The 23,074-nt window shown below is 52.6% G+C and overlaps 7 protein-coding genes across 7 annotated transcripts; 5 read left to right on the top strand and 2 right to left on the bottom strand.

The window, feature by feature from the left end:
• Positions 1-4,366: 4,366 nt before the first annotated feature.
• CPAR01_08501 (uncharacterized protein) lies at positions 4,367-6,043 on the top strand (the record flags this gene model as incomplete). The annotated part of the gene is made up of 5 exons (XM_060492769.1): positions 4,367-4,996; positions 5,051-5,221; positions 5,275-5,328; positions 5,384-5,557; positions 5,612-6,043. The coding sequence occupies 5 exons, from the start codon at positions 4,367-4,369 to the stop codon at positions 6,041-6,043; spliced, it is 1,461 nt and encodes a 486-aa protein (XP_060349139.1).
• A 548-nt stretch (positions 6,044-6,591) lies between these two features.
• CPAR01_08500 (uncharacterized protein) lies at positions 6,592-7,041 on the top strand (the record flags this gene model as incomplete). Its single annotated transcript, XM_060492768.1, has 1 exon — positions 6,592-7,041. The coding sequence occupies one exon, from the start codon at positions 6,592-6,594 to the stop codon at positions 7,039-7,041; it is 450 nt and encodes a 149-aa protein (XP_060349138.1).
• A 3,781-nt stretch (positions 7,042-10,822) lies between these two features.
• On the bottom strand, positions 10,823-12,758 carry CPAR01_08499 (major facilitator superfamily transporter; the record flags this gene model as incomplete). Its single annotated transcript, XM_060492767.1, has 8 exons — positions 10,823-11,186; positions 11,257-11,446; positions 11,516-11,630; positions 11,692-11,834; positions 11,899-12,024; positions 12,080-12,173; positions 12,234-12,495; positions 12,562-12,758. The coding sequence occupies 8 exons, from the start codon at positions 12,756-12,758 to the stop codon at positions 10,823-10,825; spliced, it is 1,491 nt and encodes a 496-aa protein (XP_060349137.1).
• A 1,005-nt stretch (positions 12,759-13,763) lies between these two features.
• On the top strand, positions 13,764-15,341 carry CPAR01_08498 (FAD dependent oxidoreductase; the record flags this gene model as incomplete). The annotated part of the gene is made up of 3 exons (XM_060492766.1): positions 13,764-14,378; positions 14,434-15,007; positions 15,073-15,341. 3 exons carry the CDS (start codon positions 13,764-13,766, stop codon positions 15,339-15,341), a joined length of 1,458 nt encoding a protein of 485 aa, XP_060349136.1.
• A 1,707-nt stretch (positions 15,342-17,048) lies between these two features.
• On the top strand, positions 17,049-17,835 carry CPAR01_08497 (haloacid dehalogenase-like hydrolase; the record flags this gene model as incomplete). The annotated part of the gene is made up of 2 exons (XM_060492765.1): positions 17,049-17,647; positions 17,709-17,835. The coding sequence occupies 2 exons, from the start codon at positions 17,049-17,051 to the stop codon at positions 17,833-17,835; spliced, it is 726 nt and encodes a 241-aa protein (XP_060349135.1).
• Positions 17,836-18,004: 169 nt separating this feature from the next.
• CPAR01_08496 (major facilitator superfamily transporter) lies at positions 18,005-19,865 on the bottom strand (the record flags this gene model as incomplete). Its single annotated transcript, XM_060492764.1, has 6 exons — positions 18,005-18,093; positions 18,152-18,376; positions 18,468-19,031; positions 19,092-19,224; positions 19,286-19,480; positions 19,545-19,865. The coding sequence occupies 6 exons, from the start codon at positions 19,863-19,865 to the stop codon at positions 18,005-18,007; spliced, it is 1,527 nt and encodes a 508-aa protein (XP_060349134.1).
• An 810-nt stretch (positions 19,866-20,675) lies between these two features.
• On the top strand, positions 20,676-22,845 carry CPAR01_08495 (cytochrome P450; the record flags this gene model as incomplete). Its single annotated transcript, XM_060492763.1, has 8 exons — positions 20,676-20,756; positions 20,813-20,897; positions 21,009-21,371; positions 21,425-21,666; positions 21,749-22,129; positions 22,206-22,486; positions 22,540-22,619; positions 22,688-22,845. The coding sequence occupies 8 exons, from the start codon at positions 20,676-20,678 to the stop codon at positions 22,843-22,845; spliced, it is 1,671 nt and encodes a 556-aa protein (XP_060349133.1).
• Positions 22,846-23,074: the final 229 nt, after the last annotated feature.

Raw genomic sequence — 23,074 nt, 5'->3', positions numbered from 1 at the left:
TCATTGCAGCTCGGAGGTTTTGGCGATGCAAAAGGATCATCTTTTAAGGTGCCATCATTCGACCGAACCGCCGTTCCCATCCGTCGTGGAGACTGTGTAGCGTGAGGATTCTCAAATCGTCAGTCCAGCCGTAGGCGGCCAACGCCGTAAACGTAATCATTGGTCCATTTGCCGAGAGTGAGAATTCGAGTCTCAGATCCTCACGGGCGCTGATGAAGAGTATAGAGGTTCGACCAAGCAGATAGGTCGTGACAAAGTTGATGATGACGAGATGTCCAAATCCTTCTCATGGTGTCGACGGTCGTCGACTGTGGAAAATTCGAGTTTCCTGCTCCAGCTAGGAACCAGGAGCAAGCGCGCAAGGTAATTGTTATGCCAGTCTAGTCATCAGATCGTAATGAAAGATGTTTTCTTCCGAAACTGGCCCGGTTGTTTACGGGCGACAGGAAGGGTACTGGGAGTACGGCCTTGCGGTGGCGCCAAGCCGGTATAGCATGCTGGGGTTGGCGGGTGTAGAGAGCACGGAGACGTTCGAAACGGACGGAGAAAAAGGCATTGTTGCGAGCTGTCAAAGCTCGGGGACGCCATGGGTGTTGACTGTGCCTGTATCCGTATGGCGGGTGAACCTCTGAGGTGAGGTGGTAGGGTGGGTACAAGCCACACAGCCCGATGCTCATATGGGACATTTAAAATGAGGCGGGAGGTGGGAGGCTCAATACGAGGCGCTCAGCAGCCGTGATCGATATTATCCGCAGCCCGAATCGACATCGACATGGTCGAATCCCGTGGTTCGCAGAAGCCTTATGTGTGCGAATAGGTGTCTTGCCTTCCTAGCCTGCAAAGAGCTCTTTGGCGTTGCTCTGTTGGCTTTGGATTGGCTTTGGATTGGATTTAGGAGCGTTCGTTCTCAAGACGACAGGGCTGAGGTAATGCCGAACACAGAAGCCCATGGCGACGATCAAGTCGGTGCCTCTGAATAGCATTGCCAATGACAGCAGACAGGCAAACAACGGCCCCGAAAAACAAACGATTCTCATTTGGCGGAGCTGGGCAGAACAGGGGTGCCATGTTTGCTTGCGCCGTCTACCGCAGCACGTAGAGAGTGTGTACTATGTGTGCCTGGCCTGATCCAGACACGCAGCTTCCGATGGTGAGGTTTCTTTAGGAAAGCCGTGAAGGGGGACGAAAAAAAAGTGCTGACAGATTGGTGCATGAACGGAGGATTTCAAACGTGGCCAACAAGCAAACGGAGGACAGCGGGCCAGGGATCAGGTAGGTATCCACGAAGTTGAGAGGATGTGTGTGTGTGTGCAAGTTCATAGCGACGGTGACATGTCTGGTGCAGAAACTGGTGGTCCAGAATGCCCAGATTCTCGGCTGTGGCTTCGACGCCAGAGTCGCAGTCTTCAGGCGGTAGGCGAGGACTGTAGACGACCCGTCCCTGTGTGATTCTGTGCCTGCCTCTCGCACTCTTTCTACAAATGCCACTGGCTAGGCGTAAGGATAGGGAGAAGGAGGAACTAGGTGATGGAAGAAGCCGTCGATGACTTCCCATGGTGAGGTTCCTGAGCACCTCAGGTAAGGACAGGGTGAGAGGCAAGGAAGGATGTTGATGTGATCCCATATGCCCAAGCACCAGAGGTAGGGGACCTGACGGGAAGCTTGGGGCAAGCCGCAAGAGCAGCTCGACGTTGAAGGGGGGTGGGAAGGCAAGGAGGGGTGAGGTTCCCGAATGTACCCGCACAGCACTTGCACGCGCGTAAGCTACCTCACTAGTGTATTTTGTACGTACCTAAGCTAAGGTAGGTATGATGGACTTAAGGTAAGGTAATGGACATTGGAAGGTAAGGCAGGCAGCTGCGAATAAGGTCAGGTAACCACTTCCTACCTCGACCTCATCAAAGCCAACATGGGTGGAAGAGGACGGACGGTGCTCCGTACCTGACCTTACACCAAGGTACTTGAGTAGGTTCCTTACCAACATGAGATGGGGGACAGAGTTGACGGTACGTACCTACCAAGCCTTAGGTAAGGCTTCGGGAAGTACGTACCCTTGAAAATCTCCCTATTCCCCACTCCCATGGCTGCAGTCAAGTGCAGGGCATGTCGCAGGCCGCAGGCCGCACCGCAGGGTGTGGTATCCAACTTCACAAGTTCACTTCATTTTCAACTCAACACCCCGTGTGAGGACCAGCACACTCATTTCACGCCCCCCTCTTTCTGTCCATAGTCCATCCATACCTGCGGAGGACTCCATCCTCCATCCCATGGTACGGATACCAATGGCACGTCCCTGTTCTCCTCCTTCTCCCTTGCCGTCAGTCCCGCCCGCCTGCACGAAAAATTAAGAATCCAGTGGCTAGGGAATCCCTGTTCCATAGTCCGGCCCTTTCTCGAGACTCGAGAGTCTCACTTGCTCTTGAATGTCTTGAATGTCTCTCTCATGGCTGCCAAGCATTGGAAGCAAGTCTCCGTTTCTCACCCTCACCTCACTCCTGCATCCGTATCTCAGCTTGACCAGTCTGCTGTGTCTTGCCCAAACTCCATGTATTCGAACCGGCCCGGTAGCTTGAGGTACTATCAACGCTCGCTCAATCTTTATTCTTGACCTTCGTACCTGTGCCTGAAATCTCTTCTTGCAAAGCCTCACTGGCAAGACCCTCGTTGTCATTACCTTCAAGATCGACCTCAGCTCGATATCACCCTACCACTACGATACCTTGTTTACGCACGAAGACCTACACCTTCCACCCGCCTCACTCTGCAAAGTGTCAATCCTTGACCTTGCTTGAACTTTGAAGAGTGTACCTGGCATGGTACCGATGACCAGCTCCCACATTGGCTACCTCCATCTTTCCGCCATCGTGATCGCTATCATGAGATCTGGTCCGTAGGTCAGGTAGTCCGTACGGATACCTGAATCCATCAATATGTCTGTCTCTTCTCATATTGTCTCGACGCTTTTCGAAAAGTTCCTCCGCCGCCATCCCCTGCTTCGCCTTGCCTTCCGGCTGCAATATCGACCTCCCGGCGATCCTAGCCTCTCCTGAAAAAGAAAGAATGGCGCCCATTTGGGCAGATCTGGTCTACACCCAAGCCGCATGTCGCCATGCTGCACGTCCACTTCAAGAATAAGCAACAACGAATCGAGGCCACAGCGACCTGGCCGAGGACAAGGGACTGTCTTTATTTGAGATTCCCACATTATGCTTGTTTCACTCTCTCACCATTCGCCTGCCTATCCTTAACCGCAGACAGTGATGAGATGAGCTCTCCTGCGAACTAGTCCAACTGACGACCTGTGAGTTGCCCCCTATGAAGAACTCGTCTTTACCAGAATGTCTTATTTCTGTCTATTCGAGCAACCGAGGCTCCTCCTTTCGATTTCTACGCAGCGCCTCTATCCAGATAGGCATGCCTTCCCCTTGTCTAGTCTGTTCCGAGGTTCGTTCTGTTCCTCGATCGGCCAGCCGTTGTTCCTACTTTCGCCTCTAAGAGAACTTCAACGCTGCTCATCGCAGGCGCCTCCATCATCTATGAGGGGAGACTAGTACCTAGACCCAGAGAGAGAGAGAGAGAGAGAGAGAGAGAGACATGAATGCATCCTATGCCGACCTCTGAGCTCAGTCAGTTGCAGGGTATGGGTATGACGCCTCTTCCAATTCCCATACCCACCCCCCCCCCCTGAGGTCGACTTCCCAGGCGCCCCTCCCCCTCCCCTCCTGTACTTGGCCACCCTGTACAGCAAGAGCAAGGTCTCGTCCTCGTCCGCGTCGACCGGGTCGTGGCCCGCTTAGTCGCTACCCCGGCTTTTATGGAAGTCCTCCGTGTTGCTCGTCGTGGTGGGGGTCCATGATTTCCACAAACTCTCCATGTTCTGGTCCTGACCTTCAACCCTTCTTTTTTCCTCTCACCAACCCACTGTCTGGGTCCTTGCTGGTTTCGCTTTGGATGCATGTATATTTAGTGCTGAGATCTTCGGGACCCAAATCCAGTCGATTGGCTTCCAGGATTCAACCCCGGCCGCACATCCGCTATCCCCTCCCGCACTTTATACCACGAGTCCATTCTTGACTCTGTCCCGAAACTACATCTACCCGCCTCCATCCTCCTTTCTTTCTCGACTTCTTGCCACGAGAGATCACAAACACTCAACTTCCCCCCAAGCAGTCAACGCTTTACTTCTGCTCTTTCTTTTTGGCACCAACCATTGATCCATCTCTTTCATCGTACTCTACACACTCCAGACACAAGGCAGGAGTCAATCAACTTTGGCATTGACTTATCCATCACCTCGTGCTGATTATATCCAACAACCACACTTAACGCTGCCAACCTACTGTTTCTTCATTCTGGCTTCGCAAACATGGCCTTGACGGAACAGACAGCCCCGCCCCAGGCTTGGGGTCGCTGGCAGCAGCAGCCTGCCGGCCATGACTACGCGATGATGGATAACACAGCCTTTGTGCAGTACGACTCGAGAGCGGCTACCTCTGCCCCCATGAACGGCACTGTTATCTCTCCGCATTACATGGTTGGCTCCCACTACGGTGTCGCATCTATGCCGGCAATGGGCCACCACTGCCCGACCCAAAACCACTTCGCATATGCTCAGTACGATTCACCTCCGGCCAATATGAACATGCCCTTCAGACTGCCAGCGCAACAAGAACGATCGATCATGCCTGTAGTAGCCCCAGCACATGAGGTCCCGCGAGCCAGCTCCTACCCTCAGGAGTCACCTTCGGGACAGAATGACCGACATCGCAGCCCATCCACCCGAAGCGAGACGAAGATGAGCAACCCAAAGACGCCCCACCCCCTCAACACCAAGGAAATCAAGTTCAACAAGCCCACGAGCGCGGACCCAGTGAACTTCACCACTGCTATCGACACTCTCATGAAGGCGATCCAGAAGAGGCACGACACTGAGGATATTGTCAAGGGCGTCCCAGAGACCGAACAGGTTGTCAAGCCGGAGCCTAGATCTCCCAAGGTAAGACCCGATTCTGCGTCCGCTGGCTTGAGTGACTGAGCTGACGATGTCCAGCCCGAACCGACCCCGGCTGCTTCGGCCCCGACACCCTCGACAACGACAGACTCGTTGGATGCTCCCAAGACCAAGCGTTACGTCTGTGACATTGATGGCTGCGGTAAAAGCTTCTATCAAAGCACCCACTTGGACACTCACAAACGCGCCCACACCGGTGAAAAGCCATACGTAAGTACACATACCTAGTCGAATGTGATGTGGGTGACGCTGACTGTTCGCAGAAATGCACTTGGCCGAACTGCGAGCGAACCTTCTCGCAACCTGGTAACCTCAAGGTTGGTTCCTCCGATTCGAAGCAAACACGGCACGGCCTCGCTAACCATCCTACAGACTCACATGCGCCGCCATACCGGCGAGAAGCCCTTCCGCTGCGAGCAATGCAGCAAAGTGTTTGCCCAGCGTGGCAACCTCCAGACGCACATGGCCACACACACTAATGCGAAGCCATTCGTCTGCAAGCTCGACCAATGCAACAAGATGTTTACCCAAAGAGGCAACCTCAAGGTGTGTAGAGTCGGGGTGACTTATCTTACGGCCATCCAGCTAACTTGGCATCAGAACCATCAAAACAAGTACCACGAGAAGACCCTCATGGAAATGACTGACTGGATTGTCTCCATTTCCGATATTGACGGCTTGTCCGATGACCAGCGAGAGATGTACTGGTACTTTGCCAACCTCTACAAGAACAGTAACAAGGGCATTAAGGGCCGTGGCAAGGACCGCAGGGTCAGCAACCGTGTCTCGAAGTCCAGGACTGCTCCCTCATCTTACCCGGTCAAGCGCGTGCCCAATCCCGCGAGCCTCGCAGCATACAGCTCGAAGAGGCTGCCTCCCCCGGAACAGTACATGCAACATCACCAGCACGGCTACGAGGTTTACGACACGGATATGGATCAATCCTCGAGCGCAAGCAGCCCCAGATATGATGGTATTCCTCCTGCCTACCGAGATCGCATGTACCACCAGTCCAGCCATGCCATCTACTAGGGGCCAAACCGCAACCAAGCGATTCCACGCACATACGTCAAAGTTTCCCAACACACACGAATACACGACCGCGAATCACATCGAGTATATACCACAAGAACGGAACGGAGTAAAGAAAAGCAACATTCGGACGTGCTCGACAAGGCTTGAGACGAAGCAGTCCATTGGAAAACAAAATCGAACATTGATCCAGGGCGTCATTTCTCGCGGTAATTATTGGGTTGAGGCGGCTGTCTGAACAATTTTCTTGTTTTGGTGTTATTTCCTTGAAGTCGTCGTCCACTTGTTCAGCAAGGCGGTAATGATTGGCTTTTGTATCTTCCCTTGGATTTTCTATACTGCGGTCAAGGTTATATTACTTACGACGGGGAGTGTACGAAAGTTTCGAGTCCTTGAGCTGTTGAGCGGTTTCTCCTTTATCCTCACCTATTCCGAGACCCGAAACTCGGGAGAGGTGAACAACATTATTTACACGCAGGCGGTGGCTTTTCGCCAGGCATTTTGGCCTGTGAGTGGACATACATCAAAGAGAGGGGAGGCGGGGGTTCATGGCACACGAAAGGTTGGGCTGTTGCATGATGCGTCATGGGAGTTTTCAGACCACCCAACGGGATTGGGACGCGTGCATTTGGATGAAAGCGGCGCGCGGAATGAAAAAGAGAGGAAAACAAATTTGGCCTCCCAACAGAGTTACTAGACTCTTCAGATACCCCTGGGATTTGCATTGGGATATGATGGGGCAAAAAGCGTGGCAACACGATGGAGTTGGGAATAAGCGTCAAACACAACCTTTTTGTGTACTGTTATTTTTCTCATTATTTTGTCTTGGGGTCGACATTGGAACTGGGCCCGATAGGAAGGATCCCGAGTATCATGTACCCCTTGCTTGTGGTGGATGCCTCGAACGCACGTATGAGAAGTTAGGATTATTGATACCAATTTTTATTTACCAATTACCAACTATGACTGCCCATTTCTCTCTCTTTCATGCGCGGTGAACGAAAAAGTGAACGAATCCGGCCTAGTGGTAATTGTTGCGTTAAATAGCTGCTAGGCTTCCATGCAGGCGTGCAGCATGTGTGTCCCGGCCAAGCGTAATGTTGGCCCGGTAGCTGGAGGCGAGAGAGAGTCCTGCTGAAAAGCTTTCCATGGGCCAGGGCCAGGACAGAGAATAGAGATTCAATAATCTGTGAGTGGACTCTCCGGGCCTTGAGGGGGACGACTGACAATTACGGAGTGAGTAACCTGCAGGAGGTATCCTCACCCACCTTGAGGTCTTTGATGATTGATCATCCTCAGCTGTACTGATGAGGCTCAGACTCCCCGTCAGACGAATGAGCAGAGATGACGGGACGCGGGTATCGATACTGCCGATGGCAGTAAACGAAAAGGCGGTCTGCAACACGTTACACACGCGCTCTCACGCACGCACACACACACACACACACACACACACACACACACAGACGCCGGGACACACAGCCGGGTTGGTAGCTGCATATACTCCGTACCTATGATGGAATACCAAGCAAAGCTCCCAGCGTGGACGATGGGCTAGCTGATCGCGTGGCTGGAGCAGAAAGGGAAGAAAAAGGACCCCTTGTCACTGGGGTTGGTTCTGGCACCCGGGTTTGGGTGTCGGCCGGAGCGCGGCTGCTGGTTCCCCTGATGCACTATGCCATCCATCTCAATTTATTTTTCTTTCGTCGATGGTGGGTGTGTGTAGGGAGTGCAGAAAGGAAATGGGGAGTGGGGAGCGAAGGATGGGCGTGTATGTGTGTGTATGCGGCTGTTGGGTGCGTAGGCGTGAGGTGGAAGGGGGGAGTGGCGGAATGAGTTGTTGATTCTGTGCCTATATGCAATGGAACGCTTGGCCTGTCCAGTAATGCACGTAAGAACGAGGCAAGGTATATCGAGGAAGCACGGAAGATGGAAAGGCAAGGGGACTGAAGAGAGAGAGAGATTTGGTGAGTGAGTGCAGGTGTGTGTGTATGCGTGTGAGGATATGAGAGAGACCCCCCACATACATGGTACTTCTACTATTTGGGAAGAGCTGCTCGATTCGGGGAATTTGGGTCCAGGTCTAACGATCAATTTCTAATGTGTGATCATCGCGGAAATATCTGCCATGCCTGTCTTGCTTGTCTGGGCTCTAGACAGTAGCGGTTGAAAGAAAAATGAGAAGCGTTGCATTGTAAGGTAACCGCCAGGAAATTAAAACAGGCACCAGTTTGAGTTCCAGATTCCCGTCCCGCCCGCTCGCGCCCCCCCCCCCCTCGTTCCTTACGGTAAGGTAGCCTTCCCAGCGCACGGAACGGAACGTAACTATCCAACTGCCGCGGGCGCCTCGCACTTTGGGGCACGGGTGAACGAATGCAACTGAACTATACGGAATACAAGGGGGTGGGAAGAAGGAGAATCCAACGAGAAGAGATGCCTTGAAGGAAAAAAAGAATGCGACCTCCCGAATCCCCCCAACATCCATGTTCTCCCGGTGGGCAACATGTTGGCGTGGTGTGCTCTAGAATCTTTCTCCGAAATCCCCACCCACTTGACCTTGGCGGAACTCCCAATATCACAGGTGTTTCACCGAAAGCAAGTAAGTGTTGGTTTGATTCCAATATTTGACGTGAGTCCAAATTAGACTTCCCTTCCCCCCATACGGGACGGAGGTGCCGCAAGGTCTCTCGTCCCTGAGGCTTGTGGGGGGAGTGCCAGATGGTAGGATTCTAAATCGCGTGTATGCGGGCAGGCATTAGGTTGAAAGAGCTCAACAAGAGTGAGGGTGATTTCTGGTGGATGTGACGAAAGGATGGATGGATGTGTGGTGGTGATGCGACCGGGCCGCCCCTATTGGCCGTGGTCTCGGTGAAGGAGGGAAAACCTGAGGGTGGGGTAATATTCGCTGCAGGGAATGGGGGAGGATTGGGGGGGTTTCTACCTTTATGCCCAACATGCCAAGGTACACCTGACCAACCCACGTGCCAACTTCTACCTGAAGGGCATGGTGAACCTTCCGGTAATGGTCGCTCAGGTGTATTGATGCACTTTTGTTCACGAGAGCCCAGGCAATGTCTCTCTTGTTTGCATGTGTGTGACAGTAAAAGTGTTGCGATTTTCGGTTCTGGCGTTGCGCGTACCTACTATGCTTGATTCCCTTCGCATTGCCATGAGACTTGGGGAAAATGGTTAAGAGGCTGGAGAAGAAAAGAGTGCTAGGCGATCATGGGATTTGTCAACACTTTTTTTGGGATGATCTGTGTAACCGTCTGTCAGGGGCGCAGTTATTCTCAGAGTTGATGATGCAGGGCAAGTCGAACCGGTGGGCAAGAAATCCATGATGCACTCTTACTCCCGTAATGTTGGTCATGAACCTAACCAGCGACAAGGCGGGTCTCAGAATGTCACTGAGAAACTAGAGAGAGAAAAAAGGAACGTCCGTCTCTTTGACATGTCGTCGGGGCTGAGTTCGTCCGGAGCCCAGTGCTGAATAATGCAAGAATAAGCAGACAACGGACGAAGGAAAAAAAAAAACACGTTTCTGCCAAAAGGGATGTTTCTCTGAGCCTTTTCCATCTCCGTCCTAAACGTCACCGTTACAAGCGGGAGCACCCGTTTTACCCGCTCCTGGCCAAACTATAGATGTTTTGGTGGGGTCAGACTTGGGGGTTTTTTTTCCCTCCCATTGTTCAGACGATTTTGAGTTTGAGTTTGGAGCTAAGAGATGACAACCCTGTCAACGTTCAATGGTTCAAGGGGATCCATGCCGTTTTCAGAGAAATTTGGATCCCGTTGTTAGAAAAGTCGATGGCGGCTTCAATGAACTATCAACGGATATTTCTCAGCTGTAGTTTGAATCCTTGCTTGAATACCCTGATACCAGTCGAGGTCAATACTTACACAAGGTTAGCCGAATTTGAAATGGAAGTTCAGGTTGCTTTAGGCTAAGATTGGGGAGACGGTCCTGTACAGATATCAAACATGCACTAGGTAGGGGTAGTCTAGATGTAGTTGATGTTACAAATAACGCTGTTGCTCCTTTCGTTCTTATGTTTCCCAATTTTCTATTCTCTTATTTTTTCTTTTGCTATCTTTTTGCTGAGCATATTCCGTCTTATGTTACTGCTGAGTAGAGCATAGTTCCGATTGAGAGTTGGAACCCGATGGATGTCTATGGCTAGACTTGCGGTCAAAAACGAAACTTGCATGATCAGCTATCGAAATTTTTGTACAACATAAAGCTTCTGACGCAGCTGATTGATACAATGTGTTATTGCAACCCTTCAAGCTCATGTCCACTTTGTCTCAAAAAATCAAGACTTCTGACAGCTTCCACGTAGGTTAGTAAGGCTTCGTCGATCTGACAAGCAGTATAGGTCAAGATCTTGGTAAAAGAAAGAAGAAAAAAGTGTGCCCGCAAATGACACAACGAGCTGAATGCGCTGACTGTGAACTTGGACTTTGACGTTCTCTAAGTACGGCCAAGGTCGATTGATAAAGTAATGTAGAGGTGGGGTGTCGCAAAAGAGAACCTACGAATTGCGGGATATCTTGAAGGCCCCTTATTCTGTTGCAAATTGCGAATCAAGTGTTCAAGTGTGCTCCAATAAGACTGTTGCAAGACCAAGAAGTGTTGTACAATCATTCACTGGGGCATTTATGCGTGTCAGAGGCTTCAGGTAGTCACTGCTTCATTTCATCATTCCTATGGTACCTCAACGTTGTATAGAAACAGCCGATCCCACGCTCTCAATCAGTAAAGTCAGAAGCAGACATGTTCTATTTGTTATCAGGGTCCCGTTCTGCCTGATCTTCAACAACATCTCCCGCATCTATGTCCGTTGAAGCAGGCGCCTCCGGAACCAGCCTGATGAGGAATATCATGCAAGGAATAGTGATAGCCATCAGTGCAGCATTAACATAGAAAGGAATTCTAGGGTCGGCGCTGGTCTTGGAGTTGAGAGCGTACGAGACGGCCTGGCCGGCCGTCTCGAAAGCGCGGAATAGACCACCCGAGCGGGAAGAGGATCCAACGTCCGTGGAGAAGGTGCCGAGAATCCAGTAAAGAGACAATTGGGTCCAGTAACCGGTTGAAAACATGATTAGATAGGGAAGGTAAGCTTCGGCCCATCTTCTGGTGTGCCTGTTGGGAAGCGATACTGTTAGCGATGCTTTGAGTCAGAGAAGGGGCACAGGGGTGGTGGACGACGTACAACTCGTAGTCGAGGGCCTCCTCGATTTTGCCTCCGCCGAACTTGCTGTACTCGATGCCGATCCAGATGAAGCACATGGCCTGGGGGATGACCCAGAAGAAAAAAGAGATCCACGCTCGCCGGGCTTGTGACCAGCGGGACGTGTCCAAGAGTTTTCCGTAGGCGAGGACCATGACAATGGTGATTGCCGCTATCAGATGCAATTGTCAGCTTGATTCAGGAAATGACAGTGATTAGAAGACGAAGGAGAGTTACTCACGAGTAATCAGCGACGAAAGTGCGCGGGCCCGGACGGAGAAGTGCAGAGAGAGATAGGTGCCCATGGTTCCGCCAAAGAAGAAGGAGTAGAAGGCCGGGATGGACATGAGCCATGTCTAAGGGTTTGGGCCGTCAATACTTCGTCAAAGTCATTAGGGGTTGACTGGCTGTGCTCACCTTTGGGCGCTGCAAGTGTCTCCACAACGCAATGAGTTCTCTCTTCCAGCTGATGCTGCTGGCCATGGGGATCTTTGCGCCGTTGCGGCGTCGTACGCGTCTGGTGGGAGATAGGAGGAGAGCCCAGATCGTTCCAGTGCATTCTGTCAGGGATTCGTGTTAGAACATGTGCCAAGTCGGTTTGGGCATGGGGCGAAGGGTGCTTACCGAAGCCGACGAAGATCAAGTAAGTGGACCACGCGATACCACCAGCATTGGCTTTGGAGTAGTTGGTCGAGAAGTTGATGGCGCCTCCCATGACACTGCCAGAGTTTCTCATGGCAGACCAGATACCTGTCCAACTTTGTTAACACAAGCATACCCAAAGAGCTCCCAGAACCTTCCTTACCCAGGTAGAAACCTCTGTCGTTTGCTTCCGGATACGACAGCATGGCAGCCGTCTCGGCGACGTAGAGGAAACCAGATGTGAACCCCCCAAGGAGCTGTGTACCAAGTTAGCTCCAGAGCGACATAGTCAGAGTGCAGGAAGGGGCATGACGTACTCTTGCAAAGAGAAGATACCAGTCTATCGAGTACTTTGCGCTCACATAGTAGGCCGAACCAGCAAGAGGCATGGTGACGGCGGCGATCATACAAGACCACTTGATTCCAATCTTGTTGATCAGAGGTCCGCCAAATACGGTGATCAGACAGCCGGCCATATAGCTGAGGGCAGTCGCCAAGTTGGCCAAGTATGGTGTCGAGAGACCACCACCCCCGAGGTTAGAGATGGCGTCCGACATGGCAGGACCGACGAAGGACAGCCTACATGAAGACATTAAATTCGAACCCGCGATTTCGGGACTTTGTTCCAAGACAAGATTTACTTACGCTCCAAAAAGGATCATCTGGAACAACACGCCTCTGTAGAACTTCGTTGACTTGGAGGCCCGGAGGTAGGCCTCGTCGACGTTCTCGACGGCGCCCTCATCGTACACATAGCTGGTGCCGGCGGCATGGTCAGTCGCTTCGGGATAGCTAGTCGTCTCGGGGATCTTGGTGTCGTCCTTTGTCTGTGTAGTTGCCATGGTGTTTGAAGAGAGCACTGGAGCGTGCTAGAGACCGCGGGTGTCGAGTCTGGGGATGAGTCGATGGGCCTGGCATTAGCCTGTATATAGGGGTGTTGTCATATCATTAGAGAGGCTGCCATTGGTTCATTCCAGGATGGATGCAGTTTGCCAGAGAGCCATTCAACTAGTCAGTGCGGATGATGGTTTCTATTCTGGGGTTGGGTAAGGATCACTGGGTACAGCCATGTTGGACAGTTCGATTCGTAGACCTACTGCTTGATTACTGTGTCAGTTTGTCTACCTATCTTCCGGGGCCTGCCCAGTCTCACCGAGCCAGTAAAGGCTTATCGTGGTTATCGGTAGTTGGTGCTTCCCCGGTTTATCTGTCAGCCACCCCAACATGGAGATACGCAGATAAGCAGCGTCATGCCCGCAAGGGATTGGGATATGTATGGGACACACATGGGAAGAGCGGGCCTCTTTTCTTGCGCCTGAGTTCTAATCCCAATATCCTGACCGGGCCGGTCGATAACTCTAAAGGGTTGTGCTGCAACCGCTGTCCTGGGTTAGGTGGTGGAGGATTATCTGAATGGGCTTTAAAGAGGCCGAGAATTGAAGGATCGCTGCTGATAAACTTTACGGAAACGCATACCCAAACGGGGGTTCCCCGCAAACGACCGGGCCGGTCAGTTATTTTACCCTTTGAACATTTCGGTCCCCTCCCTGGCCCTCCTTGACTTTACGAGTAAGGTAGTAAGGAGGCACAATTGAGTCCGCTCACCGGACGGAACAGCTTTCCCGACAGGTTTCCCGTCCCGGCCCCGCCCCACCCCCGGCGCTCGCCTACTTGGTGCGGACCGTGATGGAACATCCGCGCTCGAGGCTTTTGAGCCTTTAATTATAACGGCGGACGCGGCGGCTTGGTCTCCCACTTCTATCTCGTGCAGCTGAAAACAGTCACTCACAACATCTCGTGTCTGATTCTCCCCCAAGAAAGACAAACACACACCCTGTCACACAGCCATGCCCGTTTCCCCGCTCCCCGTCCCCAACTCCACGACCTCCTTCTGGAGGTCATCCCCGCACCCTCTAGACGATCACCGGTCTACCCCAGAGCTGCCAGCCGAAGTTGACATTGCAGTCATTGGTGCAGGCTATGCAGGTGTTGCTACGGTATACCACATCCTCGACCAGTGCAAGGCGCGTGGTGTTGCGCCGCCAAAGATTTTGATCCTTGAGGCCCGACAGGCATGTTCCGGGGCAACTGGACGCAATGGTATGTCTGACAGCCCCATCATTGTCATGTCTTCTCAATTGAGCTTCCTTGTTGACTTGAGATATGGTATAGGCGGCCATCTGAAGCCGGATCCGTACAATCGTCCCGCAAGTTTCGTTTCCACACATGGCATCGAGACTGCGAAGGAATGTGCGGAGTTCGAGGCCAAGAACCTCATGGAAGTGAAGAAGACCATTGAAGCCGAAGGCATTGACTGTGACTTTGTATTGACTAGGGCAGTCGATGCCTTGATGTCAGAGAGTATCCGCGATAAGATGAAGGCAAACGTTGAGTTGCTTAGGAAAGCTGGCGTTTCCGTAATGAAGGACGTGTACTACGCCGACGGCGCCGAAGCGGAGCAAGTAAGTTGAGCTGCGGCCTGCGCTTTAGACTCAGCGACTAACTGTTTACCCCCAGCTATCAGGTGTTAAGGGAGTAAAGGGATGCCTATCATATACCGCCGGCACCGTCTGGCCATACAAACTAATCCTTGCCCTCCTCTCAAAGGCCCTCGATGCCGGCGTCAACTTGCAGACCCACACGCCCGTCGAGGCGGTGACCGGCACCCCCGACGCGGACGGTTACCTGACGCTGACCACGGGGCGGGGCGCCGTCCGTGCCGCAAAGATCGTGTACGCGACAAACGGCTACACGTCGTCCATCCTGCCCGAGTTCGCCGACAAGATTGTCCCCGTTCGCGGCATCTGCAGCCACATCGCGCCCGGCAAGACGCCTGCGCCATTGCTGCCTCACTCGGTCATCATCCGGTGGTCCGACACGGAGTACGAGTATCTGATTCCCCGACTCGACGGAAGCATCGTCGTCGGCGGTGCGCGGTCCTCGTATTATCATGATTTATCGGCGTGGTATAACAAGGTCAACGATGACGAGTTGATTGAGGCGGCGAAGACGCATTTTGATGGATATATGCAGCGTGTGTTCCGCGGATGGGAAGACAGCGGTGCGACTACGTCAAAGGTGTGGACCGGAAGTAAGTTAATTGGCCCCTATTCAGCCGGACTCGAAATATGATTTCAGTGACTGACAACAATACAGTCATGGGATACTCATCAGACGGATTGCCGCACGTTGGCGTCGTTCCCGGAAAAGAGAAACAATTCATCATTGCCGGGTTCAACGGCCATGGCATGCCGCAGATCTTCCTCTCGGCTAAGGGAGTAGCATCGATGATTATGGAGCAGTCTGAGTTCAAGACTACGGGTATCCCCAAAGTCTACCAGGCTTCTCAAGCGAGATTGGACAGTTCCAGGAATTCCATTCTTGAGAGCTGGAAGTCGGTCAATCAGCCGCCGGCAAAACTGTAGAGTCGGTTAATTTCATGTAAAGTGTCATATTAGAGCCGCATTGCAGGGAGCATACCCACTAGAGTTGACCTTGTTGTAAAGCCTGTAGTCATTGGTTCGATTAGCCGTTGTAGCGTAGACATTTTCCGGAAAGAGCCTCGAGCATGTTAAGCACCATCATTTGCGTAGGTCTTAGTAGATACCAAGACGAATCGGCTTGGTTTTGAGATAACAGATCTCATACTCAATGTCTATGTTTTCTGATAACCGGTTTTGTATATGGTATTATGCTTTATTTGGGAACTCGAATAGATCTGGCGCTCTACGCAAGGGCGCTCTGCAACTAGACAGTTGTCAATTCTAGTAAATAAAAATAAAAAAATTAAAATACAATGAGGTGACTTATTGATCCATATACTTTTATCTTCATTTTTGAAGCACAATGAATAACTGAGCAATTTGATAGACATGTACTGTTTTTACTCTGTATTTTGAATGAAATTTTCGGAAATGCTCTGTCGAAGTTCTTTACGGCAGCTGACTACCTGATTAATGAGTTCACTTTATTATATTGATGGTACATCGAAAATGATTCTCGGTAAGTCTTTCTCTCGAGAAATTGAGTGTTCTGTACGGAGTAAATTGTCAATGACTTCTCCGGCCTAACCATACCGATAGCGGCTTTGATCCGTCACTTCGGACATCTATTGTCCGTCCTTATCTTTCCGTTTTGGCGTTGCATCTGACAAAGGTCCCCAGTCTCCACCCCCCCAGCGCCCCACCCCCCCCCCCCTCTGTCGTCTTTAACCGCATATCAGTTGACTCGATAAGAAGCCGGGTAAGGCAAACCAAACACCGGCGACAAAACTGGCTGCCGGAAAACCGTATGTATATGAGGCCGGCTCCGGCGTTCAAGATAACCGTCTGGCAAACGTAATGCTGGATGTCCTGCGAGATTTACTCATTATTAAAATTCCCTGGGCGATGAGCTGTCCAGATACGAAATAGACTGAGCGGTTTGTCTCCACTTTACGTCCACTTGACTTCCTCCTATCGCCAAGCTCAACTTCCCCAGATTGTTGACCGGTCTAGCGTCGGATTCGTCCGCCGCAATGTTCAACATCGTCGGTGTGAATACCACTCATGGCTGGTCTTTTGCATTCCCTACAGCCATGGGCTTTCGGCCAGCAAAGCATCAGCATACGTGGGAGTGCACCGGGCCGGCGTTTCTTCCTCCAGTCCCCTTGTAACGTTCACAGTCGCATCCCAGCATCCGCTGTATCCCAGTAGATACAACAAGCCTGATAACGTTTTCCTCCCCCAAGCAACAACCCGTGTATCCTTTCCGGCAAAGAGGCCCACTCGAACATCAAAAGAGCCGATAGGAAACCGGGAATCGGCGCCGGAAACTCTACCTGCGTGATGCCTGTTCTGAACTCCCCGCACTTCGTTACACGTGCGGGGAGACAACATCAAATCTCCAAGATGAAGCACAGTCTTCCATAAAGGCGCGACCCATGCAACGCCTCGTGATAAGCCTCATATTTAATCTACATCATCGTGTTGGTATAGACCTCTCGGGCCAACAGACACACCCTGGATCAACCCCTTGCATCGTGTAACCATCCAATAATCATCCCCGAACCTACCTCTTTCGGGCATCCTTGGAACAGCACTCTCTCACACACATACACACACACACACAACACACATCAGCCAACCCCCACCATGACACCACCAAAGAACGTCGTCTTCGACGTAGTCGGCACCCTCGTCACATACGAGCACCTCTTCGAAGCAATCGACGAGCGCCTAGGCGAACGCCTCCGCGCCCGCGGCATCCAGCCAAAACTCCTCGGCTGCTGCTGGCTTGAGGTCGCCGAGCGCGAGTACACCTACCTCTCCATGTCGGGCCGCTACGTCGTCTTCTACAAGGTCTTCACCGCCCTCTTTTACCGCTGCCTGCACTACGCCGGCATCGAGGACCCGCGCGCCTTCGCGAGCGACGAGGACGTCGACTACCTCATTGGCGAGTGGAAGAGCCTGCGACTGCGCGAAGGCGCCGCCGAGTGCGTGGCGAAGCTCCGCGCCGCGGGTTTTACGGTGTGGTGCTTCACGGCGGGCGACATCGCCCGCGTCGGTGGCTACTTCTCGAGGGGCGGGGTCGAGATGCCTGTTGAGAACTTGCTCTCGTGCGATTCGTCTGGCTTGGCGAAGCCGACTCCCGAGGCGTATACGCCTATTTTGAAGAAGTTGTCTGCTGATGGGTGCGAGCCTTGGTTTGCGGCGGCGCATTTGTGGGATGCGTCGACGGCGAAGACTGTGGGGTAAGTCGACCTACTAGTTCACTGATCTTTGTGTTGTATTGGACTCACTGACATCTCGCAGATTCAAGGCGGCATACTGCACTGCTCTGGAGGGAGAGGCGTTGCCAGAGATTTTCGGTGAGATGGACGTTGTGGCAGAGACGCTGCCGGCGATGGCGGATAGAATCATTGCTACGTATGAGAAGTAGTCCACCTATCATCTTGCATAATACAAAAACTCGTTGAGTCAAACTTGCGTTGATCATTTAGATTGAACATTATCAATTTTGTATAAACATTAGACAGTAATTATGTTAGACTCTCCTTCATGGGCGTCTGCGCTCTAGTCCCATTGACGCTCGTCATTATTCGTCAAACTCATTTCGGCCCACCTTGCTTGGCTGCCGCCATCGCCGCCATCTTGGCTTTGCGGGCTGCCCTCCATCCCGGAGATTTAATTCGTAACACTGTGAGACACACCATTAGCATACAAGCTTTCCAAGACGCGACTAAAGGTGGGCTAACCTATTACAGCAGACCCGACAAGGACCAAGTCTAATAATGCGAGTCCTGTGAAACACCATCCACTTCCCATCTTGGAGACGAGAGAAGGGATCACAAGGGCGGCGATGGCAGCACCGGGATTCCGTAGCATGTTCCCGAGCGCAAAGGCGCCTGCGGCCTGCTGGGCCACGCACTCGGTCAAAAAGGCCGTCGTGGCCACAAATACCCAGTTCATCCCGAAGCCGGCTGTACAAGAGTCACACACGTCAGTCTCGGGTTCACGTGAGATGGGAAGCAGAAACATAACCGTCTTTCCCAATGTAGTACAAGAACTTACTCAGAAAAGTGGCAACTAGAACGGCGGCGGGGTGGAGTGAGATGTCGACGAACCACCCGTACATGGCACATCCACCAGCGCAAACAATGACACCCCAAATCTGGTCTGCAAGTCTATTTTCGGGATCGACGGTGTTGTCAGGAGACGCCTTGACTGCGCGCGCTCTCCGCCAATCCGAGAAGCGTCCACCTATCAAGGAACCCGCAATCATGGCGACGCCGACGGCGATGAAACCGGCGCCGACGCCTGCGCTGGACCAGTTGTAGCGGTCGGCGAGCTCAGTGGGCAGCTGCACTGCGATAGCAAAGTAGGTCGAGTAGAGCATGGCGGTGTTGAAGGACACGATGCCGATGGGTGGGTAGCTGAAGAGACGCCAGTACATGAGCAGAGTTGGCTTGGGAGGCGGGGGACCTCTCTCCGATTCTGGTGCCAGAGGCGAAGACAGCTTTGGAGGGAAGAGGATGAAGCTAGACTGGGAGTAGAGCTTGCCACTGCCTACCCTGGCGCGCAGAGTCTCTGGAAGCATGAGGAAGATGATGATCCAGAGCACGAATCCGGCAATGGCTGTGGAGTATAATTAGTATGGTTTTGTTTGATACGGGCTGGGAGGATGGAAAGGCTCACCAAGGAAGCCAAAGATCCAGCGCCATGATGCCACCGTCAACGCGCCTCCTATCACTGGGCCGAGGACAGGGCCGAGCTGAGGGCCTAGGAGGAAGATGCTCATTGCGAATGCTCTCTCTTTGGGTGGAGTGACCTGAGAATTTGGTTAGTAGTGTGAGCTGTTGGTGTGTGGTAAATTCTCTCGAGGAACTTACATCGGCGACAGTGCCTGCGCCCATCGACACCACAGCCGCAGACCCAAAGGCCTGGACGACACGAAGAAATACAAGAGCGCCATAGTTGGCTGGTACTGCAGCCAGAAGAATATTGGCAACAATATAGATGGAGAGAGAGATGATGTACAGTGGTCTCCTGCCCTTCCAATCGGCGAAACTGGCCCAGAATAGTGGCTGGTGGAGTGTAAGTGTCATGTGCTATCTTGAGTATGGGTTTTGAAAAGGCTGGGGAACATACACCGAAGGCGAAGGTAAGCATGAAAACGGATACGGTAACGTTGATGGCCGTTGCGCTCGCGTGGAATTCATTCTCTAAGGTAGGCAGAGCAGGGAGGTAGATGTTGCCGGCCAGAGGCCCAAAACACCCGGCCACGGTGACAACGATGAGGATGAAGCGCTTTCGCCATGGCGAGAAGGCCGAGTAAGCCGGCGGGGCACCGGCTTTCTTCTCTGGATCCCCGGCGGACTGGGCTGGAGGCGACGGCGACGGCGGCGGCGGCGGCTGGCTGGCGGTGGTAGTGCTGGTGTTAGCCGGGGCCGGCACCTCCTGTGAAGACATTATGTGATCTTTAGTGGGCGTCGTCGTGCCCGAAGTTGATGGACTGGAGTTAACCATCTTTGACAAAGAATATTTGAACAAAGCGATGCAGGAATGATACTCAAAACTAGAGACTCGGAGGCAGGCCCACGGGCACGAAGGAGTAAGAAAGAGAAACTCGGCGGTCAAAAGTCAGAAAGCGATAAAATGAAGCAGCACTGCTCCGGTGATTACCGTTGTTTCTGATCCTGTGTACGGACACTAGGAAATGCAAGGTATGTATGAACGATTCAGTGTCCATTTAATAAACCCCTGGCTTCTTGGGCGAGCCCTTCTCAGTCTTACACGCAAGGTAGTAACGTACTCCGTCCAGGTCAAAGGCAGTCTGTCCAACACCGGCCCACTCGGTCAGCTCTTGCTGGATCCTCATCGGGGCACTGCCGCAGTTCCCTGGCGGGCGTATGCGGGGAGGCTCCGCCCAAAGTACCGGTACCTCTACGGTCGCAATACGTACCTGAAGGCACGTCCCCGGTCCACTTTACGCCAACCCGCCTTGGGAAAGTCCAGAGAACCTCATCAAACTCTCTTTCTCTCGCTGCATCTTCTGCTTCCTCTATTCCTTGTCTGGTCATTCTTGGCATCACAACTCGCATCAGGCCCGCTTGGCGGCCAATGAACCTTCCCAAGGATGTGGCCTTTTGTCCTTGACTTTGTCTGGTGCGACTGACCGATGCGCCGGGCATCGCACAGCCCGGCGTGCCGCTGACTGTAGTTTAGGTCTGCAGACAAATTTGTACGACGAACGTCTGATGTCTCGGAGGCACAAACGCAATGTTCCATGTTCCACCACCAACGCGCATCTGCGGTCTATTTCGAGAAGACGACGAAGCCTCTATTCATACCTACCTGACCGTGATTCCTAATCCTGTCTTGTAGCCTTTTCCTGCATGTCATCTCTAGGCAGCTAGAGCTTCTGCTACCTTACTTTGGGTAGGGCTGAGGAGAAGGAAGGAAGACTGCTTCCGTCTTGTCGATGGTCTCATCTTGACCCTTGTAAGTGCTACCGTTGCTTTTTGCTCTTTCTCGCTTCCTCGGAACATCGGCCCTTGAACATATAAGCTTGTTATTTCTTTGTCGCAGCTTTGACTTACACCGTAATTGCAGACACCATTCACGACGAGATGCTACTATTTTTGCTAGAGGTTTTACTCCTCGGAGCGCTGCTCCTTGGACTCGTTTACTACTTTCTTCTCTTGCCTCCTAGATACCCGCAAAACATCCCGGCGATACCGTTCTGGGTAGCCCTCATTCCCTTCTTTAAGGACGTTGACCAGTCGGACATTTTCCGTCAGTACATCGACAAGCCGCTGCGTACTCATGGAGCAGTCAAAATTTTCTTTGGCGCGCAATGGAACATCTTGGTACATCGTCCCTCGTATCTGGTTGAAATATTCAAAGACGAGGATTTGTACGAGAAGAGCGGCAACCAGAAGAAAATCCCACACAGCGTCCTGGCAGAGTTCCTTGGTAAGTGTTCTTTGCCACCCTTGGTGCTTCGAAAAATTCTAACTCGGAAACAGGCGACAATATTATCTCGGCAAGAGGCGACGTCTGGAAGAACTATCGGTCGGTCATCAAGCCAGGCCTCCAGAGGAATTTCGATGGCGAAATCATCGAAAGCAACGCAGTCAGCCTGTGCCGTCTCCTTCGTGAATCCCAAAAGCGGGCCGGCAGCGGAGGCGGTGGCGTTGCTGTGCAGGACCTGTTGCAGCGGTATTCCGTCTCCAACTTCACCGAAGCCGTCTTGGGTACGAAGTTGCATGTAAGTCGCCCTGGCCCCCACGACAAGACCGAATCTAGCAGGGGTGTTTCGCAGCGTGCTGACCGCAGCCGATTCGTCGTAGGCACTCGACAGGGCAGATGCTCCTATCAATCTCCTCCAGACGGCGGTCAAGAGGGAGATCTTCAAGCCCATCTTTATGAGCTTTCCATTCCTCGACAGGTTGCCGCTCAAGTCTCGCTTGGCGGCCCGACGCACTGTGGGCCTGTTCAAGAACGAGCTCAAACGCGCGCTGCAGGCGAGCCACCACATGCCTATGGAGAAGACATCATCCCTGTCAGACCAATCCGACGACAAACTCGGCCAGCGCATGCTCGACGCCAGAGCATCGGGCATGTGGGATGAGAAGCAGCTCCTCGACAACCTCACCGTGTCATTCGTGGCCGGTCAAGAGAACCCACAGCTGCTCATGATATCGAGCCTGTATCTTTTGGCGAAACATCCTGTAAGTCAGCAAACCTGCCCAGGCCCGTGCCGTCTCACGCGTGCATTCGTTGCTGACAAGACTGGTGGGGGGTTAGGAGGCGCAAGAGGCTTTGCGCCAAGAAATCCTTTCCAAGGATGCCAAGTCTTCAGCAGATCTGGCCAAAGAAGACATGCCGTATCTCACCTCGCTCATCTACGAGTGCTTGCGCTTGTTCCCTCCCATTGGTCAATTGATCAACCGGAAGGCTGCGGAGACGGCGCTGCTAGGCGGCGACGTCGTAATCCCAAAAGGGACATATGTCGGCTACCACTGCTACTCAACAAACCGATGCCCGACTGCGTGGGGTCCCACAGCAGACAAGTTTGACCCCGGACGGTTCGTCTCACAAGTGCACATCCTTTGAAATATCGTGAGGCTCATGTTTGCAGGTGGGGATCATCCTCAGAAGTTATTCAGCAAAACTACCGCCGCCGTCGGGTAAGGGGGGAGTGGATCAGCTTTCATGGTGGTAAGACAGACTCCAAAGAAAGAGTGGTGAATCATTCTACCATGATGGACCTGCTGACTCTATCTCAGGCAAACGCGCGTGCCTCGGAGAGAAATTCGCAATGTTGGAAATGAGGACCACCCTGATCCAGCTGGTCCGCGAATTCTCCTTCGCTTTGGACCCGATGTGGGTTGACCGCAAGACTCCGGTAAGTTTAAGCCTGTTGCTGCCTATGTGCCCGCGGTAGACCGAGTTCCCCACTCTTTCCAGAAATTCAGCGCTGACGAAAGGCTTCTTGTTCGCTTTTTCTCCAGGCCGGTCCCCTTTATCCTCGAGCACTTCGGCTGGTTTTGACAGACAGGGTTGACGATGAAAAGAGAGTCGTGAACTAGTCGGGCCTGGGTGATGCGCGGGTTCGGGCGGTTTTGGGTAGATTGAGTTTTGATTTGCTCTCTGGGGGTTTAGATAGGGTTACA

Source organism: Colletotrichum paranaense (assembly GCF_030867605.1).
Source record: "Colletotrichum paranaense strain IMI 384185 chromosome Unknown Scaffold_6.1, whole genome shotgun sequence".
NCBI classification, from domain to species: domain Eukaryota; kingdom Fungi; phylum Ascomycota; class Sordariomycetes; order Glomerellales; family Glomerellaceae; genus Colletotrichum; species Colletotrichum paranaense.
Note: the sequence above shows the minus strand (reverse complement) of the source record. Positions and strands in the feature narration are given on the sequence as shown.